The sequence below is a fragment of the Dromaius novaehollandiae genome, chromosome 1 (assembly GCF_036370855.1).
Source record: "Dromaius novaehollandiae isolate bDroNov1 chromosome 1, bDroNov1.hap1, whole genome shotgun sequence".
NCBI lineage: Eukaryota > Metazoa > Chordata > Aves > Casuariiformes > Dromaiidae > Dromaius > Dromaius novaehollandiae.
Genome location: NC_088098.1, coordinates 198,072,610 through 198,098,296, shown reverse-complemented (window position 1 = coordinate 198,098,296; position 25,687 = coordinate 198,072,610). Strand labels below are relative to the sequence as shown.

At 36.8% G+C, this 25,687-nt stretch overlaps 1 protein-coding gene and 1 long non-coding RNA gene across 5 annotated transcripts in view; one reads left to right on the top strand and one right to left on the bottom strand.

The window, feature by feature from the left end:
• Window positions 1–25,687, top strand: part of TNFRSF19 (TNF receptor superfamily member 19) — a 62,140-nt gene that overhangs the window by 1,392 nt on the left and 35,061 nt on the right. For 2 of the 4 annotated variants that reach the window (XM_026108826.2, XM_026108825.2), the window contains 3 exons: window positions 11,167–11,255; window positions 12,766–12,876; window positions 22,673–22,851. In XM_026108826.2, coding sequence (XP_025964611.1) covers window positions 11,190–11,255; window positions 12,766–12,876; window positions 22,673–22,851 — 356 coding nt within the window. In that variant the 5' untranslated portion in view covers window positions 11,167–11,189. Of the gene's footprint in view, window positions 1–4,015; window positions 4,182–7,910; window positions 8,065–11,166; window positions 11,256–12,765; window positions 12,877–22,672; window positions 22,852–25,687 lie in introns of those variants that run through there. The other 2 variants (XM_026108829.2, XM_026108828.2) reach the window with 2 other exon arrangements.
• LOC112988362 (uncharacterized) lies at window positions 1,595–3,422 on the bottom strand. Its single transcript, XR_003260517.2, has 2 exons — window positions 3,179–3,422; window positions 1,595–2,577 (listed from the first exon to the last, which is right to left on the bottom strand). It is a non-coding gene; the product is annotated as an uncharacterized LOC112988362 (long non-coding RNA).

The following is a 25,687-nucleotide window of genomic DNA, read 5'->3' as shown; positions in this document are numbered from 1 at the left end:
CAGAATCTTAAAAGACTGAAGCCCCCTCTGTAGGTATTTAAATATAACTTAGATATTCAGAAGTGCTTAAAACCCATAATTGGGGCCAGATTTGCAAAGAAGTTCAACATTTCAGACATTGAGCTCTTTGAAAGTAAAGTCTCAATGGTGGATGATGGGTTCTTTAAAAATAGCAACTTTAAATATCTACTCTTAAATGTAAATTTGAGTGTATGCAAATTTGAAGTACATCTGTTTATTAACAAAATGCAGCTGAAAGTCAGCATAACTGAGAGCTGTGAAGGATTGTTAAAAAAACCTATTCTCTAGAAAGTTTATCAGTCCACAGAATGCCCCAAATGTTCATACTTCAGTATACTGCATTGTAACATGCAAAATCAAATTTTAACAGTCTGCTTACATCTGAATAAGATTAAGCTATCAGCACTTCCAGACAAATGCAGTCAATTTTCATTAGTCAGCCTGGAAACTTTGTTTCTATCTAATTAAAAATATATTTGTATATATAAATTTAAAATTTACTGACTATCAAGAGATAATATGCCAGATTCAGATTAACTAGGCCTGACTTAGTATCATTTACTTTTCTATACCACCAATTAATTCATATTCTGACTTAACAAGTCAATTACATTATAAGGAAAGTAATTAGCACTGCATGAATAATGTGTGTATAGCTAGCTGTCAAGGAAGAATATTGTTGAAGGCATAGCCAAAGCAAAATTTAGTATTTTTCCTTAAATGACAGTGATGTACTAAAGCAGGTTTCTGTAACCTGGAATTATTAGATTATTTTATTTTTAATTCTATTAGCAAAATCTATACTTTATCCATCAGCTTCTCCACCCTTCTAATCCTTTTTGTTGCTAGTTTTCTAACACGCATATTCATTTTCTGAGGAAAATTGTTTCTAAACCATACCTCTATTTGCTGTGAAGTGGAAAGAGGAGCAAATTTAAAAAGTAGTGCAAGGATTTTTTTTAGTTTTCATCAGGAGTCAAGATAGCTACATTGTGCCTTGTGAGTCAAAAAAAATTAAACTATCACTGTAAGGATCTGATCCTACAATCACACAAATGAGTAAAGCTGCTCACAGAGGTAACACTAGTAGATCAGATATATTACAGTGATCAGTAGGACTTCCATATGTAAATATTTGCAATATTCAGGCCCTAAAACTGCATTTAGGAAATAAAGATCCTTTATTATGTAAAAAGTTCCCAGGATTTTATGTAATTTTCCCACACATTTAAACACAGATGAACATTAACCCATTTAAACTGAAAAAAATCTTTGCATGTCTATATGAAAGTGAGACTAAAATGAAACTATAGTTGGACATCTTTAAGTACTGGGGGGGAGGGGGGAGAGAGGAGGGATTTTCAGCATTTCTGTTATTTTAAAAAGCAGTACTGTGACAGCTTAGCCTTTCATTGATCTGACTTTTAAAGATGAAATAATAATAATTCTTGGCTCTTAATACTTTGCTTTTGCAAAGTGCTGTATAAACATTAATTAATCCTCAGGCTTAAGTCTTCAGAAAGAAAAAGTTCACAATGCTTTTTCAAGCAAATCTGACTAGGAAACTCACAAGTATAAATATCATTTATTTATTAAAATAGCTTGAGCAATTCTTGGTTATAAATAGAGCCATTTCCAAACAAAATGTCTTAGATAACATCGTAAACATATTTTAAGGTTTGTAATAGTTAAGACTATCAAAAGACATTGTACAGTTATACTGACATCAGTTTCCAACAGCTGTCATAACAAGAGTAGATCTGTCTCACAGTTGACTCGGGGAACTGTCTTAGCATTTGAGATATGGAGATAACAACTTCCTATTGCTGTACAATTTCTGTTTCCACATCAGATATGTCACGCAACATAGTTTTATCAAAGGGGTCAGCTGAAACTACTTTCTAAATTATTTCTTTTCTGCTTTCCCTACTGTAGTGGGAATTTCTCTACTTTCATCTGTGTTAGCTGTTCTAACAGTTTACTGTCTTCCATTTCCTTAGAAGAAATATCATGATTTAAAACAAAAGACCCCCTGCAATTTTCAACATCTTTTAATGATAAATGGAATTAACTCATCCGTTTTACATTTAGTGGAAAAATTTTACATACTACAATAGGGACTTAAGCTTCAATGTTACAGACTACATGCTGCTCTTAATTCATAGGCATAGTAACTCCCTGTGAGTGATGAGAAAGCCTTAATGTATCTTTATATGGTAATCCTCAGTGTTTAGTCAACACTTAAAAAGAACTCTGGGATGTTTTAACATACTTGTCTAGCTATACTACTTAAAAATGAGTATCTGAAACACAGATGGTGACTCCACTAAGAAAAATTCATTTAGTACATTTTACAGGTGTCTGTACAAAACAGATAAGATACAAAACAGTTGTCTGTAAATAGCAAGAGGATATGGAATTCTCAGCGCTGTGCAACAGCTGCCATTCACAACAGATGCACCGCCTTTGTACTAGTGTGTGTCATTCCTCACAGAAATTCCAGGCTCCTACAGAGCTCCTTCTGGCAAGAGTACTGAAAAAAGTTCTTTGCAGACCCTAAAAAAAAAAAGGCAAAACAGTATATTCTGAATTAATTTTTTTTTAATGTAAAACAACTCATTTTGCTGCAACTATTTACCTCTTCAAAGATAACCAGCTGTATTTCAATAAGCGCTGCTTATGAAGTCCACAGGGCAGGCAAACTCCAAAATTTTATCTCTGTGAGAAAATCCCCAAAATTCTACTTATTTTGAAGACGCTTTACTGTCAGGTATAGCCATTAGTTCACCCTCTTCAGAACCTAAAACAATTCCTAGTGTCTTCATACAATTGCTTACACTGTAGTGATATCATGAAGTTTTTCATTAGAAATAAAACTACTAACATAAAATCCCTGCAATAGTAGTTTTTTGATCAAGTTCTCCAAGACTGGTTTTCCCAACGTTGGAGCATCACTGACCCAACAGAACACCTAATTCACCTTACAGTTAATACCAGTAAACTACACCCTTTCTAGCTACTGTGAACGATTTATTCTCTGGGAAGGACTGGATTTCTGAACTAACATTTGGTACTGACAATATCCTTACAGCTGGGGTACCTCAAAAATACTATTTCAGACCTTGAGCTGGCAGGAAAAAAAGCTGTTTAACAGTACCTTGGAAAAGAGACAGGTTCTCTGTACATTTTCAGAGGACTCTTCCATTGTTGTCTGCAGGTGGGATAAGTGGAAAGGACTTTGCACTGGGTGGTGAGTTACAGGACACCTCCTTCTCCTGCCTTCTGGATGAAGAGCAGCAATGAGTTTTGCCCAAGCCATTTAGCAGCAGCCCAACGCTTCAGTGATGCCATAAGAAGGCTCCTATGGAGGCAGATCAGTCACACCAAGACTGCAGCCACCAAAGTGCAGGCCACCTCTGGAGACAGGGTGGCAGCCCTAGCCTGCAGCAGACCACACAAACATGCAGAATAAATCTGCTCCATCCTCCTGGTGGGATAAAAGGGACCTGAGCAGTGCTTTAGACTGATTCTTGCATTAGAAGGAAGTTTTTCCATTTTTTTTTCCCCTGGCACCCCATCTGTAATTCACCCCAGCTTAGCAACACCCAGCCCAACACGTGCTCCACCACTGACCGCCAGCCACACACCTCCTGGCAGAGAGGAGACCTAAGCAGGACACGCGCAGTTCCCCACAAGGAAAAGAGGCAGGAGCACAGCTCCTTCAAGGCCACCCACGTCCCTCACCGCCCCTGAGGCGGCAGGCGCTAACGGCCTCCCCCCGCGCCGGGAGCCACACGACGCCCGCAGGCGCGCGACGCGCCGCTGCCCAGCGGCCACTGCCCAACGGCCGCCACCTCGGCCGCGCAGCCCCTCCCTCCCACCTCCCGCCTCGGCGGGCGCGCGCGCCTGCTCGCCACGGGGCACGTGGGCCGCGGGCTGCTGATTGGCTGGCTCCGGTCACCTGAGCAGGGCCCCTCTAGACAGGGAGGGAGGGGAGCGGCGCGGCGTTGCCTAGGCGACGGGGAGAGCCCTGGCGAGAGGCGGCCAAGGAGGGAGCGAGCCGGGCAGAGGCGGCGGCGGCGGCACGGGCAGCGGGCTGGCGCCGGGAGCCACCTCCAGCACCGCGGCCGGGCCAGCGAGCACGCCGCGGATGGCGGCAGGTGGGTGCGCCGGAGACCCAGGGGCCGAACCCGCTGGGCATCGGCGAGCGCCGGGCCCTTTCGCGGCAGCGGGCGCCGCGGGCAGGGGGGAGGCTGCAGGCGAGGCCGCGGGCGGGGAAGCAGGGGCGGCCCCGCTCCCCGCGGCGCCGGGGGGCTCCTCACCGCGCCCGGACCCCTGGGGCCGCCGGCCTGGCGTGGAGCCTCTCCGGGGCGGATCCGGCCTGTCTGTGCCGGGGCACCCCAGGGCGCAGGGGCGTGCGGGGCGCCGCGGGGCAGTCGTCGCTGCGGCTGCTGCGGATCTCGACAGCCCCGGAGCAGCGTCTCCGCTCTCCGGGGGGAGGCGAACAAAAAGCCCTTGGAGGACGGACGGTTTGTTCGCGGGCTGTCCTCTTGTCTGCCGCGCAGATGAGTTGCCGTTTGCTTCAGAAAATTTGGAGCTGGAGTCGGGAGAACAGAAGCTAGTAACTTCTTTTTCGTGGCTAGCACGGCGTCGAAAAGCTGCAGCTACGGTGCTTTGAAAAGCCTTTGATTGTTTAACTTCCTTTCGTGATGTCTGTCTCCATTAATCTGCCCTGGGACTGAAAGCTTTAGTTCGCTTGATAGTCATGGGAAGTCTTTATGGTTAATACCTGTTTACTGTTTTTACGCTTACAAATAATTAGATTAAAAACATTCATATAAAGTAGGAAAGGAGTCCAGTAGCATTTAATATGAGCAAAAGTGGCAGATTGATTCAGTCTGTGAGCAGGTTTGTTAACTGCTACGTAATCTCTTTCAAGCATGCTTTCACCATCATGTTTAAGACAAGTTAGATGCATTAACTGGAAGCTTTCTACTGTGTCAGCAAGCTTTTTTAAAATAGAAGTAAACTGATTTTGTTGCAATAATTAATAATATTTCAGAATTACACTATTATTTACTAGTTCAGTAATAAGAGACTTAGATTGTCAGTTAAGGAGGTAATAAATTACTTTTACTCAGTTTCCACATTCAGTATTGACAGTTGCAATCCTAATAAGAGACAATGCTGGTCAAAGTAACCTGCATCTGTGCTTTTTAAAACCTTACCTAGCCTCCAAAACAGCTAAAGGGTGTCTTGCATGAATGTAGCACATTAGCACTGCACCATTGCAGTAGTTACTACATTAACCCACTCAATGTTTTATAGTATATGATCACTAAAAGTTATTTTAGAAAAGAACTAACAGTACATTCTGGTATGAAATGGAATATGAACGTCGTATTGGCATTCCCCTTTTTATTGTACTTATTCACTCATATAAATATAAATATGTCCAAAGGAAGCTCTACACTGAGATTTCACCCAGCAAACTAGTGTCTTCTAGAAGCTGAGACGAGTGAGCTGTATTAAACAAAAGGAGCAACATTATATACCATGATTCGAATCTCGAAGCACAAAATTGTTCGTTATTTGTATGAGTAGCCTCATCAACTTCAGTGGGATTAGGAGTTCTTGTGAGAGTTAGAAGTCACAGGCTCTGACCCTGTAAAAAGCTTTGTTTTGATGTAGGAAAAATATCACCATATCACACCACATTTCACTGTAATTTCTAATTAATGTTAGTCAGGATATGTGGAAGAACATGGATGATGAGCTGTTTTACATCATTTTACCAGCACTGTAGGTAGCAAAACCAAGGATGAATTATGCAGGTTGTTCTCAAATTTTGCTGATTATACCCTTTTGTTAACACGGGCTATCATAAATTCTGTAAATAGTGTATATGATAGCGAAGACACTGTAGACTTATTTTGAGGTGGGTGGTTAAATTATTATTATCATTACCCCTGTAAAGTCAGGTACTTCAGTTAACATGAGTCAAAGTGTACGGTACTCAGATGGAGCACAAATGTTTCCTGGTTATGTGGAAAGCTCCTTTCTCTCCTCCTCTAGCACGTAAAATAGATAATTTATTTTGTATATCCAGTGATGTTCCAGTTTTAATCTCTGCTATCACTGAGTTACAAAACTAGGAATAAATCCATAGCTGCCTAATTTTGTACAGTTTCTTGTATGACAGTTTATGCAAAATATGAGTTTATTCAACAAGATATTTAATGTGATGAATGCTACCTCCTTGGCAGTGGTGCCCCCTCCGCCCCCCACAAGCTTCCCCAGAGCAGTTGGAGCAAATGTGGTCAGACAAGACCTCGTTTACTTCACAAAGGGGATGAGTACAAGGGTTGTGGGCAGGAGGTAAAGGGAAGGTGTTCTAGACATATCAGGCAGAATATGCAGTTATGTAGTGGAAGTTCTGGTCCCTAACTATTTCTCTTTGTCTTTATCATCACAGCAGTGTTAAGTTCTTTCACTTCTCTCATTTCTTGCCCACAGGGCACCGATGCTGCTAAAGCCATCTGGCAGTCCTTGTCATTTTATTGCATACTGTTGACAGCTGCAGGTGGGAAACAGAGTAGTTAGAAGGGAGCAAAGATGCTATTCAATGGATACAAGAGACCTCTGTTGGCAAGATTAGGTGACTGTATTTTCAGTCCACTTTTTTTTTTTTTTTAATCCAGAACCTCACAGACCACTCTTCCTCGGTGTTATGGAGAGCAGGAAAAGTGGCCATCAAGTAAGAGTGTCAAATCAGATGTGGGACATTTGTAAGAGCTAGGAAAGTTGAGCTGGTTGGAAGCTGGGACCCTTTGCCCATTGTAAAGCTTCCCTTACAAGATGTTTGATGTTGACGTCAAAGTTTTGATGTTTCTATGTATGAGAAACCTGCCAATAGGCCATAATTTCATTTTGCTACTATTGAGTCTTGAGGTGATGTGTCTTTCATGGCAAAATTTTACTTTTTTGTAGAGAAGAAACAAATATTTGTCTGATAGGTTGACTAAGAAATAGAATGATGGCTACTGCTTAGGCTAGTAAGTAAATGTAAGAGTAAATTTTGAATGAAGCAAGGTTGGGTATTCTCTACTTCCATGATACATTTATTACATGTTTCTAATATATTGCTTGGTATTGCGCTCTTTATATATATGCATGTGTAGCAGCCCACACACAATCTTAAAACTATGTGACCGTATTTCTAGATGGGAGTTCTGTATTTTGAGTATGTGATCTTTGATTGTTTTTCTGGATATATTTTGGGCTACCTTATGACTGTTAACCCAAAAGGATGCATGTGGAGTGGCTCACTGACCTCAGAACATGTGTCCATAGTTTTATTTCATTTACTAAAATAAGGATATCTGAACTTAGTGTTATAATTATCAGTATTTGAGCAAGAACAAATAATCTTTAAATGTACTGAATTTGAATTTGGGGGCACACATTCCAGAGGCAAAAAACTCCTCTAGTTACTTCTTACTTGAATACATATAAGAAAAATGGCTTATGTCCAACTGACATGAGTATAATGCCACTTGATATCAAGAAAGAACAAATTTGCCCTATGGCAACCTATTATTAAGTGCTGCAATGTCTGCTTTTTGAGCAAAGCTTTCAACCAAACTGAAGACAGAAACAGGAAACAAGCAGTTGGCACAGTTACGTCTCCTTAGGGACTTGCTTCCAGTACAATAAGTTATTAATATGCCTTAGCCTCTTGTATTACTTTTTTCAAAATGTTATCGTGAAAGCAGCATTTTATTATTTTGTACTTTTAACAGAGGTCTTGTATTGTACACCCTTTTTTTTCCCCCTTTTTTTTCCTCATATGTTATAGCCAGTATATCACCTTTGGTTTTCCTTTGTAGGAAGGAACTAGGATAATAAGCACAATTGAGTGATACAATACCACAGACAATCATATGTGTCTCCTGAAAAGATCTGAATGCATTTTGGAGCTACTAAACCGACTCAAGTGCACAGAACTTTAAGGCCCAGGAATTTACAAGCTTCTTTTAGAAGGTCTGAATCATGAATTATAAAAGATATCTCATATTTTTTAGATAACTTATCATAGTCTTAAAGCTGTGAGATTGCATCATACATGTAATGATAAGTCAACAAATGTGAAGCCTAGTAAAATGATCTGGATGATTCCAAGATGACTTGGAAAAATCCATGATAGTTTGATGCCAATTCTAAAACACTTGATTTTGGAAATCTACTCTGGGTTTTAGTATTTTGGAACTCCTGATATTTGAAGGTGTTGGATTTGGCAGTAGTGTTATAAAGGCAGTAGAATTTCTTTTCAATCGAAAATATTTCACAGTTGCAATAAAATTCCACACCTAAGTCAACAGAAATGTGTTGTTCCAGTACATTTTGCTTCTCCATATGCTATATCCTAAAAATCTTTATGGTACAGGCTGTAAGATCACCTTATAACAGATATAGCAACTCCAAAAGATGTTAAACAGAAATACAACTTACAGTCAGCCTGACCAGCAACATTTTTAATATGGCTTGTCATTCTTTACTACCTGCTGTTAAGAACTGACTTTTATTCTTAATCCACTTGTGACTGCAGAATATTACAAAAATAAAAATGTAAAAATATAAAAATATTATAAAAATAAAAATGTAATTAGCTTTGTTTGAGTACCAATTTTAATAAATTGCTTATATGATAGCTAACAATATTGAAATTTCAGGTTATTGCATAGTGGAAAGATGAATGAGGCTTCGTTACATAAGTTAATGTAGTTTTACTGAAATAATATGGCAAGTACTGCTTCTGCTGGCCAGTAAATCAGGCTGTTCTTAATTTTCTTTATTTTTCCATACCTTAAATGACTTGCTCAAAAAAATGTACAGACTGTATAGATTATGCCAGAGCTCAATATTTTAGTTCATTAGGCTTAGTACAGCTCAATCAAATCATTTGTATTGACAATTTTTTATCAAACTGGAAATAAAAATATAAACTTCTTGTGTTTCTACTTTTAACTATGTAAAGACTCCTATTTTTGAACTGTTGATAGTATTATGCATATATGGACATAATTAAATTAGAACTGTATTATGTTTTATTTCTTAAACAAGAATATTATTAAGGAATATGATGAATATAAATTCATACAACTTAGCATAATCACTTGGCATTCAGGTCTAAGCAACTCAAAGCTACATTTACATCTTTTTTTCAACTTCACACTTATGTAATGTTTTGCCTCCTATAGCAAGTAAGAAAATATATGAAGTATTTTTTTTTCCACAAGAATACCATAATATGGTTTCAAGAAGTCAATAGGAGTTGTCTCTCAAATCTCTTTAGTTTCAGCATAATGTTTTGAATTAGTTAGTTTATATCATTCTTGCTGCCCTTCCCCAAAATCCTTTTTGCTTTACCATCTTGTCTTCTCTAATCAAAAAATGTTTTTTTCATAAGATTGTATTGAAAAGTATTTATTACATTTCTATTCATAAGTTGTTCTTTTTTAAATATTTTAAAATGTTATAATGCTTGAATTTCTCTAGCATGCCTAAATGTATAAAAAAAATGAACAACAACAGGCTTAAGCCCTTCCTGCTACTTCTTCAAAGTTACTGAGGTGCAAAGTCTCACAATTTGCTTTAGGTCTGATCCAACTTTACTTAGTAGATCCTCAGTTACTAATCAGCCAAAGGATACCTTGTCTTTATATGGTGTGTTTTTTTCCATCTTGTTTCTTTCTAAACATAGATCACAAATGCTTCTTTAAACTTTTGTGTTTCTTTAATAGTAATTTTACTATTTCTCTCCACTGTTTGATGTATGCTATAGCTAGAATTGTTTTGTTCCTGTGTACTTTAAATTTTCCCTGTTGTACTAGCCCTGACAGCATCTCATACCAACTTTGTGGGCTTAATGACTTTTAAAGTATGTTGATACTCCCTTTCCATTTTGCATTTGTTCTATAGTACTTTTTACATCAAACCACTATATTTAGGTCCTCTGAAATTCTTTAAGATTTCTGAGTTCACATTTCTCTGTTTAGTTTTTTCCTTAGCTTTGAAAAAGTAACCTCTTTATATCTGTGTGTATTTATATTACTAGTTGGTATTTCTTCTTTCTACCCATGTTGACATGCATATAATCTGATAAATTTCATTGACCCATAGGCTATTACCATCATTAAGTGAGAAATAACCATACAAAATTAGTGTTACCTTTCCTGTAGAGGTCTGCCTTACAAACCTCTTTCCCTGTTCTTTCTTTCCTGAGCAGATTTTAACTAGCTGTTTTTACACTTCAAAGAGTAATTTGTCTCAAAGGATACCAATAGTGCCACTTAAGTTTAATTTCTTCTTATCAATTAGAATTCATTAGCTAGAATGTCCATGGAATGAAATGTGAATTCTTGTGTTGATTACAGTTTCTGCTCATAATGATTATTATATTTTTATAGTTTATTATGCTTGTTATTGCTTCATATTGTAAAATTTTTTGCAGCTTTTCTTGAACTTTTGTCAGTCTCTTCTACTCTGAAGCGTGTTTTATCATTTGTTTGTTAACACTTCTCAAAGTACTTAAGCGAGGCTTTAAGGACTTTTTTTCCTCTTTTTTCTGAGGTTACAATGAAAATTTTTGCTGGTTTTGCTGATTTTAGTTTGTTTCAATAGACTTAGAGTAAAGCTGCTGTCTGTAGTTTGTCTGTTGGTTCTGTACTTGGCATCTAACAAGCAAGCAAGAAATGTTAGGGTTCAACATTAGATGTTAGAAAATACTACATCTACAAATATTGAAGTTCTCCAATATAGGCTGGTAGCAGTGTCGTCTTATTCTGAGAATGGAATTTATTAATAATTCTTTGATGGAAATTAAAGCTATAGAAATTTTGTGTATGTTGCCTTGTCCTCTAAAAAGGGCATAACTTCTAAATTAGATTCCTGGAAGCTAAATAGCAAGCATATATCTGGAATATTTTAATGATGTTAACAAATACATATTCTGATATGCTGGAATATATAAAGTACTATGGACTATGGACATATGGCTCTATTTAGGTGTAAACAACATTGTGACCTATAAATAATACAATAAATACTTACCTTTTTTTCCTTTGTATCCTAATTCTTCTGAAGGGAGAAAGGTTTAATTGGAAGAAATGGATACTAAAGGATTACAAGGAGAAGATAAACTGAAGATGCTTATATTTCTACTAGCATATTTGGTAAGCAGATAATTAACAGTTTATTTTCCTGAAGATGAATGTTGAAAAATGCTTGTATTTGACACAATGTGTGTGGTGTCCTTTGTTTTATACATTACTGGTAATATTGAAAGTCTTACTCATATGTACACAGAATTATGTATGCATTGTATCAGTTTAAAAATGAGTTTGGTCAAATTATATGTATCATTTCTTGTTACTTTAAAAATTACAAGTACAATTAAAACCAGCTACAATTAAAAAAATCTATCTTGTGAGGCTTCTCAAATCTTTTTGGAAGAGTGACAAGACAGAAAATATAAATGAATATAGTGCTATGGAGATGATACTGTTCTACTTCAGAAAGAAATGGCAGGATTCCTGTGCAATATACAGTGGCAATCCCTTAGTGTGCAGTATGCTGTACATAGTTTAAGAGTTTGAAGTTTTTGGTTTATCCACATAACAAAGCATAGTGCACAATTATATTGCCTCCTAAGCGTATTTCAACTCTGACTTGCAGAGGCAAGCTCTAGAACTAAAAGTAATTAAGTCTTCTAAGCTGTCAGAAAGGCTTTGGTCTTTCTGAAAAGAATAATATGCAAAGTATTATTTAGTAGTAATAGTGGAGAGCAGTTTCTGTGATAGAGGCCTATAGTCATTTAGTTTAAAATTGCACTGAGAGAGCTCACAGGTTTGGTAATGTTACTGGGTAGGATTCCACTGATTACACTGAGATTTTTGAATGGCTGATATTACTTATTGTAATTCTCATAACATTTGTTTCTGATTTGGTCAGATAATGTACTTAAATGCCTTTGAAGGCAGAAATTGGATTTGTTTCTCATTTGGTCCATTAAATATAAAATGATAGTGAAAGTTAGAATAAACAGTATTCATACAGGTTTGGGGTTGGTTGCTTTGTTTGTTTGTTAAGTACCCAGGAGGTTTGAGTGACCTTTAAAAACTCTTAAGTATTTACATTTAAAGGAACAGATTTTAGGTTATCTATTCAATTGTAATAGCATAGTACAAAAAATATGAAACCAAGCAATATAATGTTACATATTTTAATGTCAAGAATTTTGGAGCTTAAGAAAATGATTATGTGCATTTTTCATGAGGTTGCGTAAGATAAGGAATTTAAACTCATGTTCATCCCTTAAGTGACTTGACATCCTACAAGTGCTAGGTATCAAGCAGGTCTTCTAAAAATTGTTGGAATTCACTGAGTACTTAGGATTTTTAAAATTCAGGCCTCTTGCAATTCAGTAAAATTCAGGCCTCTTTGGCAATGCGCACATTAATTTTTGTTGCCAATTAAAAGTTTTTGATAATGTAAGAAGTTCTTTCTAAAAGGCAGAATGAATTTAGTTCTCTGATTTAGGGAAGATACACTTGCTCGAAGTTTACATAAAATATATTTTACAGTAATTACTCATTATTAATCACAGATTAATTATAGCATCACCGATCAATTGTATTTTTGGTGAGTTTACTTTTTTTTTTTCCTCCCCACCCCCCCTTAAAGCTAAGTAGGGTAATTTGTGAGACTGGAGATTGCAGAGAGCAAGAATTTAAGGACCACACTGGAAATTGTGTCCTCTGCAAACAGTGTGGACCTGGAATGGAGCTGTCAAAGGTAAGCAAGTGATGCTTTCTTGTTTTTTTTGTTGTTTTTGTTGTTTTGTTTTTTTGTTTTTTAAAGCCTTTTTTCCAAAATTGCATTTACATATGTGGTTAAAATAATAGATATTTGTGTTTATGTGGCAATATTTTTAATGATGTTTTGGCTTTTGAGCCTTTACCTGTTTTAAGTATCATGTTTTTTAGTTCTCTTATATAAACTGTTCAGTTCGGAAAGTAATGATGCCGTTAATCAACTAGGCAGTACCATGAAGGCACAGGAGTATGCGCTCTCAAATTAAAATGATTTTTAAAGGTGAGGGTTTTTATGTTTTTGTTTTGCTTTTTTGTAACACTAAAGGGAATGAAAACTGGATGACTTCACTGTGTAGAGACAGAGAGTGAGAAGAATGAATTTCAAATTAGTGATTGGTACACACATCTGAAATGAGAAGCAAGGAAAGAGTGAGATGGTGGAGTTCAGCAACTCAGGCAGCAGGGGAGGGAAAGAGAACAGGATGATTTACAGAGTCATGGAGGAACTAGATAGTTTGAGGGAGCGAGTATATGATGCTAGACATAAAGGTTGTCAGGCAAGCAGGAGAGGGTGCAAGCTGATACTGTGAAGGATAAGCAGGCCTGTCAAGTCTCACGCGTAGGCATGAGATTCTTTGTTTCTGCAGTCTCCCACTACTATATTCCATCTTGCCCGTTGTTAGCGCAGTGGTATGACTTCCCTTCTGCTTCATGAAGCTGTTTGCCAGACATACATTGCAGAGGTCAGACTGCATAGTTACCTGAGAGGTGGGATCATAAAGCAAGAGAGAAGTAGCTGCACTGCTCAATGCCTGTTCCTGTGCATGTAGAAGGCCATACCCTGTTCTCTAGTCTCGCTAATGGTGTCTAAAGGATGATAAAGGCGGAATTTAGGGTATGATGAAGATGGAGTGAAATTTAATTTTCAAGGTTGCTTTTGTAGACAAGCATGTTATTATAGATCTAAGAAGTGCTATGGAACCTTAATTTTTTTAACATGAAACAGTGCAAAGCCTGTGTGTGTGTTTAAACAACAGAAAAAGAAGCTTTCAACTTTGTGACTTTATATTTCTTACTATATTCAGCTCTTAAAAAAAGCACAAGTAAAGCATTGTGGTTTGTGGGTGGTTTGAAGAGATTTACTTAAAGAAATGCTTAAGCTTAAGAATTAGCAGAGGGTGGCAGTTTCATGAAAGACTTCATGAAGAGGGTGACATATTTTTCCCTTCTTTCTACCCCCTGCTGCTAGTTCTTAGTACATTATCAGAAACACTGTTGCACTTTATTAAGGATTGTTTTTATTAGGCAGTACTAGTTAGAGTTTAGTCCTGTAAACAAGACTGCTGAAGCAGAGATTTGAAGAAGACTAATAGTGTGATGTGGTTTTTTGGGTTTTTTTCAGATTGATCTTTAATTTGGGGAATGAGAGATTTTTATGTGTGGGGGCAGTGTTTTATAGAGGCATTTATAAGTATGGCACATTATAACAGTGGTCCTACCAAAGCAGTACTATATGCATTGATGTAGCATACTTATCTAGTTGGCAAACTAAAAACAAAAGCTTAAAAGAAATCCCTTCAGTACCTGTTTATAGTTTACTTTCAATTTAATAGAGAAATGCTAAAATGAAATAGGGAGGTCAAAGTTTGCAGTAGTATACTATTCAAGTTATATTTTTTGTTATCTTAATGATTTTTATGTTTCCCATCTGATAATCCTGGTTCTTAGAACTAGCTTTTCTGAAAATATCAACGGTTAATTCAGTTTGAATATATAAGCCATTACTGCTTCCAGTCATGAATATGCTTTCAAATATTGTTTTTGCCACTACATTAGAACTGAGATAACTAAATGGATTTTGCTCAGGCTTGAATGGGAGTGGAAGCATAACATCCTTTATAAATAGAAGTACACTTTGCTGTGAAATCTAAGCTAAGGATGTGATGCTGTAGTTGGTAATGAAACGCAATTGAAGATGTAGCCTTGCTGAACTACGGTTTGAAGGAACAAAGTGTGTTAAGTCAAAGGTCAGAATGTAAAGGAAAAAGTGATTTAATGGTACACAGGAAGTCATTTGCAGCACCTTTTTTTTTAATATATAAGAACATGATGGTATAATTACAGTATAGTTTAATAAGTTTCCTGGTAATTATCAGAAATAATGCATCTGTTTTCTTTTTAAATGTTGAGTGCTCATGTAAAATCTTGCAGATGAAACTAGATACAGTGTTGGATGTGTGAGCCTGAGCATACATTCAAGTATATAGTAAAATACAATGTTGTCTTGTTTTTGTTATAAAAGTGTTTGTTTTAAGCAGTTGACTGGATAGGTTTCTTTTTATGTTAGTAACAAAACAACTCAGCCTATGTTATTGTTAGATACAAAAAAATCAGCTATTGGGCCATGCAGCAGTGGGTCATGCAAAGAGTTAATGCATAATATATGTTCATGATGGTAGTTCAGATCTTTCAAAAAAAATGTAACAAATTTAACTCTATTCCAACAGGCTTTATGCCATATCAAGTATCCTCCACAACTGGAATAAAAGCATAAAGCCAACCCAATTTAGCAAATTGGACAAAATGTAAATATATAACCCTGTTTCCTTCTCCATCCAATTCAGGTAGAATTTATACTGCTAAGTAATCTGAAGCAGGCAGATCCAGTGTCAATGACCCTGTAGAACCTTGTCTTCACCTTTATTAATAAAAAAACTACTTCCTCTTAGTTATAATGTAAATCTGTAGATTTAATTCTTTCTTGGTATTAGTGTATACAAAAATAGGAACTATGTTTCTTTCAAAAGGTGAAATCATGATTTCTGCCCATTAAAAAAAAAAATAAATAAATGGTACTCTTATTGCAGGTTTATAAAGCCCAGTTAACTCAGCAGTCATTAGTTGCCTCTGCACTTAAGGGAAGGCACAGTGACATTTAAAGACCAGACTTGCTAATCTTATGTATCACAAGCTGCACAGATGACTGAAGGTATAGCTAAAGCCTAGTCAAATCAGATTCTGTGTGACAGCCCAGTCTGCTAATAGGTCACCAGATGCACTCAGATGTACCACAGACCTGCACCAACAGCATGGGTAAGCGTGCAGGACAGAGGACCCTCTGCATAGGGCAACTTTTGGGTTCAGCACTTTCACTGCACTATTGAACAAGCTACTGGGTTTGTTTTCTGGGGCAGAGTTGGTTCAATACCAAAGCACTTTTCATAGGCTCAACCTTTGTAAATAATACACCAAAGTCTGTGTTCCTAATCTTCCATTCTTTTTGTAAACTGTGCTTGGTGCAGAGAAAAATGTATCATTTTCTCCTATTTTACACAGTCTTAGTCTAAATGAGCCAAGCATTTTTTAATATATAAACACTCATACACACACACACATGTATTTTTACAACTACCAACCTGAGTTATTTATATGACCTATATTGCTAATAGAATATGAGCATCTATTTCATAATACTTCCCTTAAGTTAGAGAAATACTGTTACCTTCTCTTAATTTATTCGCAGAACACTAGCACAGAAATCAACTTGCTCATGGTAAGGCAGGAAGCTTCTGGTGGAACAGGGTATTTAATTTTAGTTGCAAAGTAGTGCTTAATCTTTTGGATTGACCTTCCTGTCTGCATAGATAAGCAACTTCAGACATACTTTGTAGCATGAGAGAAGTGAAAAAATAACACATTGCACGTAACTAGTTCCGGATCTAAACTTTTATTGAGATAAGTTTTGTTACAGCTAAAGTATTTTTTTCAGCTATTCCTATCTCAGTGTAATAGGAGTCTTTTTCAGGAATGCTTTTGAGTAATTCTTTGTTCCTTAAAATAAGAAAAAAGAGCAGACACTCAACTTCTCCTTTCAGATTCCCTATCGACCATTAGAAATCTTTTAATAATAGCAGTTCAACTTATTATTAAAAGCCAGTTGATCACTTTTGTTGCTGGTATCTTTTAATGAAGTATTTTTATGATATTTAGGTCATAATGAAGTCAGTTTTGTTGTTTTACCAACAATTTAGGATTGATGGGGAAGGGAAAGAAAGCATCATTTTCCCACCTCCTCCTGTTCGTTTGCTTCCATTTGTTAATTTAAAGAAATCGGTATAGCCTTTTGATTTCTTAAACACACGTCCTTGATGTTTGTGAAGCTTTTGAATCTCTGAAATAGTGGGGTTTTTTTCTTTTTTGAAAGAGAATGCTTTCTTTTGGGGAAGGGGGGGCTAAAATGATTGTAACTATTCAGAAAAGTGTTTGCTTCATGCAGTCTGCATTATTTAATTTCTCATTCATTTATCAGGAAACAAAGCATCGAACAATTAAGCAAGTATTTTAAATATCTTCCATTCTTTACATGGCTTCAAATTTCCTGTGCCTGAATAGCTGTTGGTGTGGCTTGGTGATAAGAACCTTGTTTATCTTATCTTACAAGTAATGTGTTTCTGTATAAATGTAACTTTATGTATGATTCAGATTTATATATATCACAATTAACACAGTCAAAAGTAAACTGGGGTAGCTTGGTTTAAACAAAGGCACAACCATTTCCTGAAAAGCTTCCCATCCAGAAGTGAGAGGCTTGAGTCCTTTCAATCCTTTCACCATCATTTGCTTATAACCACTATCTGCAACTTTCTCAAGCTCCTTTTGTGAATTTTTTTTTTTTTTACTTATATATGAAATCGCAATACATCTCTCTTATCCTCATCAAGCTCGGACTGCAACTCAGAACTTTTGCAGTTCTAGATTTTGTCAATAGATCACATCTGAGGCTTTAGTTTAACAACACAGAACTGACAGTTTTGGCAGCAGTAAGTTCTTGCCACAGTGTACTGTCTGTACAGTTAGGCTGACACAGTAGATATTTAGGCTGTGTTATAAAACAGATCACTAAACTGATCACTTTTAACATGGATCAGTTCTGTGATCAGATTTACAGCTTAGCTTCATGAATGGTTGTATCGGTAGAGCTGAGGACAGTGTATGACAAAGCAGGAAAAACAGAGATGTAAGGGAGAGGATGCCTTCACCCAGCATTGCCACCAAATACTTGATGAGAAATACTGTCACCATGAGACTGATGCTGCACAAAGAGGAAGCCTATGTAGACAGTGGCAGTTTGAGGGCTGCCAAGACGGAGATATGCTTTCCATCACAGGTTGCTACCTTGGGTCAGGTATAGGGTGAAGGAAAAGAAGACCACCATCTTAGCTGAGAAAAAGAATTGTGAATTAGACAGAAAGTTATGTCTGAGGCTGTTCCTGAATGTTGCAGCCCTCAAAAAGAGCATGGGAGGTGTAGCGCTGTGTGACATTGCTGCAGTGAGCTTGCTGAGAGCAGCTGCAGTACAAGCTGCTGCTCTGTTTAGCCAGTGAATTTGTGACTTACCGAGTGAAGAAAGCTGCGTGTGAAGAAGATGCTGTATCTCAGCTCAGGAGAAGCTAACACATGTTTCAGGGTCTTCTGCAAGCTGGATATTGGAGAGCAGCTGCATGCGGGCATGTCAAATCTTACTGAGCATGAAACTTTTCTGACACTAACTTTGCCACAGCAGCTGAATCTTACACATTTGCAACGCACTGCTGGAGCCTGTCCTGCTCTTTGACTTCTGCTGACAGATAGGGCAGATTATTGGATTCTAGATGGGGCTGATTAGTGGTCTACAGTACTGTGGTGCTATGGGGCTGCACTGGAGCCAACACTGTGCTATTTAGCAAGACCCTCTGCTCAAAGACATTACTAAAAACTACATTTCCCAGCACCGGTGTAGTGCTGCAACTTATTATATGACCTGACATCATGTAATAAAATGTCATATTATATGATGTCATGTTACTGACATCATATTGAAATTCTTGTTCTCGAGACTGTTCAAATATTCTTGTAATCATGATGGCCTAAGTGGAACTTCCCAGTGCTGTACAGTCTGGGGCTTACTTACGTTGTATAATCAGTTGAGCTCAAAACAATCTCTAAAGTGTACTTACAGACTATGACCTAAATAACGCCTGAAAACATTTTTAAATGAAATTTGAGGTTATTTTAATTGAAAGATTGTTTAAAATCTAATTTACTTTTATTTATGCTGTTCATTTACTTTCTATGTTGCATTCAACTTTTAGGGAGAAACCATACCACTTAACTCCATTGCCCTTTATAGTCTGCTTTACTTGTGGTCCTTCTGTGTAAATCAGTGTTTGCATAGCATATAATGAAAGAAAATATTTAAAACTATCAAAGTAGTACTTTAAAATGTATTTTTATTATTCCATGTTTTTAATATTTTTAGCTTGAAACTAAATTATGTGTTTAGTTAGTTAGTTTGCTATGGGTTCCTAGTTGACCTTGACCAGTCATCACTCATTTGGTACCTTAGTGCCCCTTTGTGAAACTGTGTGTTTCTGGGAATAAGTATGTTAAATGTAATGAGATGTCACCACTATACAGCAATAGTGAAAGCCGTATAAATATCCAGCAAATAGAAGCGCATTTGAATTTTGTATTTTTTTTAAGGAATTTTAATGCAGTTTTCTAAATTAGCGTTTTGGGGGTTTTTCAGTTGGTACTGTATATCATTGAGAGGGAAATTTGTCTTCACTGTTTTTACTTGGTACCATGCTGGTAGCACTGAAAAGGGGAAGCAGAAAGGGAAAAGTGGGCTAAATGTTCTTTATAGCATGCTTTGCAATAGGAGAAATAAATATGTTACGTATTTCCTTTTTTTTCCTGGCACAAAAATATGGCATGTTTGAAACTCAGAAAATGGAATTTACAAGTATTATTTCCCTTTTCTGCATTCCTGAGATTATCTACCAACAGAGATGAGCCTTCTTTTCATAACACGGATGGGAAGGGTCAGGGGGATGAGGAGAATTGGGAACTATTCAGTATTCGTCAGCCATATAATTTGACAACTTTGTTATTGTGCAGACTGGTGCAGATCAGATGTAGGATGCTACTGATGTAGGATGAACAGTCAATTGTTTATATCTTTGCTGGACTGCTGAATTATGAAGTCCGAGATTTTAAAGAGTTTGATTCTATCATCTAAATCATATCCTTCAGTTTTGGGGATGCATTAATTATGAGTACAGATCTGTTTGAAGTTCTGCCTGGTTTACAAGTATAAATATTTATTTGTACCTGCCAGGCAGTCAACTATGTCAAACATAAAAAAGCACATACATAAAATTGTAGTTGCTATGGATTATTTCTGCAGAATTCCTGGCAAAGAATTAGAAGCCATCTTTGAAAACACTGGAGACTGTAAATCCCTTGGGCAGAAGCTTTCTTTATAGTGCATCCACCATTTTTATTGCTATAATAATAAACCATTCCACATTACAAAATGCCACTAAGATATGTCCATATACACAGCCATAGCAAAGCAGATCTGCTAGAGCTAGAAACAATTTACTGAAGCTTAGGTAGTTTGGGCCAGTGGGTTAAAGGCATTTAATTCCAACTTTGTTTCTTTGTATTTGCTTGTTTTTAATTGGAAACTTCAAAGGCTGTCTAGAAAGGGAAACTTATAATTAAGTTAATTTAAGCCTTATATTTGAAAGGTTCCTAAGACTTGGGAGGGACTGATTCCAAGTGATTTATCAAAAGATCTGCATTTATATGGTTTGACTGAGCTATATAATAGAATTCCTTATAGCACTACTATTTGAAGGATCTAAACACGAAGAGTATAGAGTAGTTATTTAGGAAGAATGTGTTAGGGAATAATGAAATTCATTGAAAAAGATCATTTAGACTTAGGAAAAGCAAAATTTCATGACAGAAGTTAGTCACATTCCTATCTTAAGTCATAATCATGTAATTTTTTATATCCAGTTTCATAAATGAGATTGACTGTAAAACTGAACAGAGTAAGATATTGTGGACAGCATAAAATAGAACTGCTAGAATCTTCCTTGTTTTGGACATTTGATTCCTGGAAGAAACAAGTAGCTTTGAAGTAAATTAATAGAAAACAACCTGTGGCTGATATCAATAAAGAATTGAAAATTTTGTATGCTCATTTGCCTGCCGCCTTTAATAGGGGCAGTATATTGCAGGAGGAGCATGCCCTAGAATGTATGAGACTGTAATATTTTTGATTACTAACTGCAGTGATTTGTCTGTTTATTACTTAGTCTGAACAATAGTCAATAGTAAGAAACTACATTTTTATGAAAAAAAAGTTTAAAATTCTTTCTAAATTCTCCCTATATGTAGGAGTAAGTTCTTGTGTCTAGAGGAAAAGGAATATTTTCAGCATCTAAATAATACAAATACAAATACTAAAACTAGTGTTGCTTTGTTAGAATTGTTCACTATCTGTGTATTTGAGTACTTTTTCTCCTACAGAGTATAGGAAAGATATTTACTACATACAGAAAATTAGAAAATTCTTAGTAAGATGAGTTTTAATGGCCATAAGTAGTTGTTTATTTCTGGAACTTCATCACATCATTGCGAATCTGAGGTACTCAAAAACTTATTGGCCAACTCAGATCATGCTTCATAGATGCTCTCTGGGCAAAACTTTAGAGAGTCCTTTGTGCATTTGTAAAGTCCAAAGCTTCTTACAGCAGCAGGTTTGCTCAAGGTGGGTAACTTCAGAAAAATTCAGTTAACATGCATGGAACATGCCCGTACTATGTGTTGTGGAGGAAACTAGTGGAAACCTTTTCTTAAGTTGCCCGAGTGGAAGGCTGCTTACAGTTTTCCCCTTGGGAAGGTGCCCTATACTTCCACTAAGACTGCATGCTGGAGAAGGAGGTCCCATGATGTGTCTCTCTCCTACTTACTCCCTTCCCATCAAATTCTCTTGAGCAGTTTGTGGTATTCTTTTTGCTGTTATGTGGTAGGATTTTCAGATGAGAAAAGGAAATAGCAATTCTTAGCACTTGATATCTCCAGAAAAAAAATGACAGAAAAACGAAACAGATTGATGGTTCTCAATAATCAGTTTGTAGAATTTAGTCCCCAAACCATTATGTGTTAAGTATAGGGTTTCTGTTTCCTGCCTTTCAGTTCTGTGAGGTGTCCCTTTGCAAAAGTATGGAAAGAATTTCTTTAAACAAGTATATTTGGGATAAATAAGCAGCCCTAACAATATTCCTTGTATAGTAAAATATCACATCCCCTGTGATCCACTGAGCTGTTAAGCACTTCCAGCAGTTTAAGAACTCTTAGAACTGGAGCAAGTGTGTTTCTAAAATTTTTAGGGGTTAAACAAGACTTCGTGCCTAGCTGATGGTCATTAACCAGCTCTGTTTTATTTGGTAACAGAGATTCTAAGCCTTTGAAGATCAGCAAATTAACTTTGCTGCTCAGCAATTAACTTTGTTCACCTTAGCTATGAACCTAAATATCAAAATGCTTCTTTGCTGTTTTTGTAACTGGGTAAGTGCCTTTATACTGCACTCTTCCCAGTTTCTGCACTTTCACATGACTGGCCTAATTAAAAAACAGACAGCTCAATAATTCTACCGTAAGCTGGTAATAATGAAACTGTTGGAGTCCTTGAAGCCCTTTATCATTCAAATACACAGTGGTTTCTCGAATAAAGTGGATGACTAAGTATTACTTATAGAAGTAAGGGAGATTATTAGCAGTGGAAGACACATTTGAACTTGCTGAAAGGATGGCTTTTGTCTCTAGAAAGACCTACTCTCAGTAATAATTACACTAGGTCTTCATTTTATCCCAGCATTCTCTCCCTATTCACGCTTTTGGTGTTTGAATAGCTTGCTATTGCTTGTTAATCCCTACAGGAATGCGGCTTTGGATATGGGGAGGATGCACACTGCATGACATGCAGGTCAAACAGATTCAAAGAAGACTGGGGCTTTCAGAAGTGCAAACCTTGTCTGGATTGTGCGCTAGTTAACCGGTTTCAGAAGGCCAACTGTTCTGCCACGAGCAATGCACTATGTGGAGACTGTTTACCAGGGTAAGTCCATTTCTGAAGATGAAACCTGAGATCAAATTGAAAACTAGTTTGCATTAACATTTACTTGTTAGTGTTTTTCAGATAAATGACTGGATCATTAAGAGTATGTATGAAGGTCCTATGTTCCATTACTGGCTTTGCCAGTCATTTACTATACGATTTGAGCTCATAATTTCAGAATTTATATCTTAGTTATCTCGTCTATAAAACTGTTGTTTATTTATGTAGTTGACCTATCATAGTATTGCTTATACAGTGCCTGAATAAAATGCTTCAAAATATTGAGTATTACTGGTGAGTTACTTCATCGTTATGAAGAATTAAACATCTAATTAGACATTTCTAAATTGCAAATAAATATCAACTCAACTTTCTCCTTTTGTTTTTCCAAACCTTTGTAACTGTATTCTCAAGCCAGTACTAATGTCAGAGTATTCTTGAACTGCTGGCTAAGCTTGCTTTCCCAGCCTAATACATAACATTGTTATTATCACAGTGAAATACATTTACATGTTTTTCTTATCTGAAAAATTTTAAGTGAGTGTAATCATCAAGTTTGTAATATTATAAGTTTGGATAATGCAAAACTAAGTTATGCACATACTACATTCTTTGAATGGCATACTCAAAATTGAAGCTTAATTTGATCAAACAATGTCTATAATGAAATTGATGTCCTTCATGGTACATTTTAATATCTAAACTGGTTAGTATAAATGAGAAAAAAATTAACCTAGGTATTTTTTTATCCTCACAAAAAGTTCATACTCTAGCTGCTCACTCCTATAACCTTCTAAAACAAATAGTCTATATTTTTTTTTCCTGAGGGTGTGAGGAAGAGTTTTTCTCCAGTTTCACTGAGCTGAAATGGATCAGCACACAGTAGATGTCGGGCTGTCACCACGAGGAAGGGGACAGGAACACAGGATCTCGTGGATAGACAGGAAAATGACTACACTGAAGAGCCACTATATCCACTCAACTCTTGTAGAACTGCAGCTTCACCTGTCAAAAGACCTCTTTGAAAGTCTTGCCAAAAGTAGGAGTAAAACTTAACTGAGTACCACTTCAATGCCATATGCATATACAGTGCTTCACAGAGTACTAAAACATCTTCTGCATTAGGTATAATTCAGTACTAGATGAAAAAATGAGGGAATCGCATGTATGCTAGTGTGTGGCAGAGTTACACTTTCATAGTTTGATCACCCTGAAGCTAGCTGGAGTCTTGGTGAGTTCAGTGACTTGTAGCAGAGCCATAATTCCTTACAAACCTTGTTTATGCCTGTTTTCTTCCTCACTGTAGTACAGCTTGAGGCAGTGTCTAGAGTGAGGTTTGATGAACTTTTAACTACAGATAATTAAATAGCAACTCGGAATATTATCATTCAAGCCTTGATCCTCTACAGACTTTTGAATGTGCTCAACTTTACTATCTACAATTTGAGGAAAGTATTCAATGCATAAAGTTAAAATCTGGCTTGTCTTTCCAGCATGAAGATCCTATGACTTCCGATTTACAGATTTCTTTTACCACATCCAGTGGTTGGTACTAATATACTGTGTTTGGAAACATACACAGTTACCTTCTTGAAAACTGGTTGCAGTATTTACTTTCTTTTCGCCCCCTCCTTTAGGTCGATGTCTATCTTGGATAATTCTCACATACATGCTTTTAGGTCAGGAATAATGGCTGTAGTTTATGCTCCTGAATTTCCTTCACTAAGTTGGTAAATTGGTAGAGCATGATCCTGGTTGAGAATCATTAATCGATCTGAAGGAAATGTTTTGGAACAAATTATAACAATATGAAGACACACTGAAATGGCTGCGTGGTAAATTGAGTCCTCTGTTTAATTTTTTGTCCTGTCATCCCAGTTCTCTGTTGTCACGTGATCTTCTCCATCTGTAGTATGAAGTTGTAAGACCTCTGAGAGACTATTCTTTATAATGATGGAACTTAGGCACGATGTAAATATCTGCCAGAGATTCATTAAAAGGCATTTCTGATGCTTTTGGGAACGGAGTTGACAGTTTAGTTGGCAGAAGTAGGTTATGAGAACTGTTTTGCAATTGTGATAGCCTTTGTGTTTTCAAGCTATATGTTTCAGAGGTGCTTAAAAGTTCATACAAACATCTCCCTGCCATTTTTCTTTTAATAACAGCTACCAGTTATCCGAACACTTTTAAGCTCCTGCAGATACTCTTCTCAAGCAGGAGTGAGGTCTTTTCCTTTAAAAATGTTTAGTAAAGCCTTTGTAACTAAAATTAGTTTAAGTTTAATATAGTTCAATAAGATGCAGCCTCAGGGGTTAGGTATTACTCACAGCCTCATTTGATACAGCCTGCAGCCGCATGGTTGATTGATTTTATGCTATTATTGCTTATTAATAGGCATGTGTTATAGGGCTTATTTGGCTGTCGGCAAGGAGAAAATTTTCTTCTTGTGGCTTAAATAATGTAAGCCATCTTTTGGAAGAGGGGAGAGGAAGGGAAAAAGAAACAAGAATAAAAAAACGAATTGAGGATAAATCTAAGCTGTGGAACCTGGGAATGCTTCCACATGCATGTCCTGTGTACATGGTAATATAAAAACTGTTGCCGCAACCTGTTTTTTACTGGCAGGGAAGTTGGAAACATGGGTGGAAAGGAAGTAATGGCATAGTCCCACAGGTCATCCAGTGTGGAAATGTCAGGGAACAAAACTGTAGGAGCAGAGTTAGTACCTTTTTGAGAAGTGCCGGTACCACAGAAAGCACTTCATTCACATACTGATCTTCAACTGATCACAGCTGTTGATTCAAGCTTGGTTTTAATGATTGGTTGGAAGAAAGAA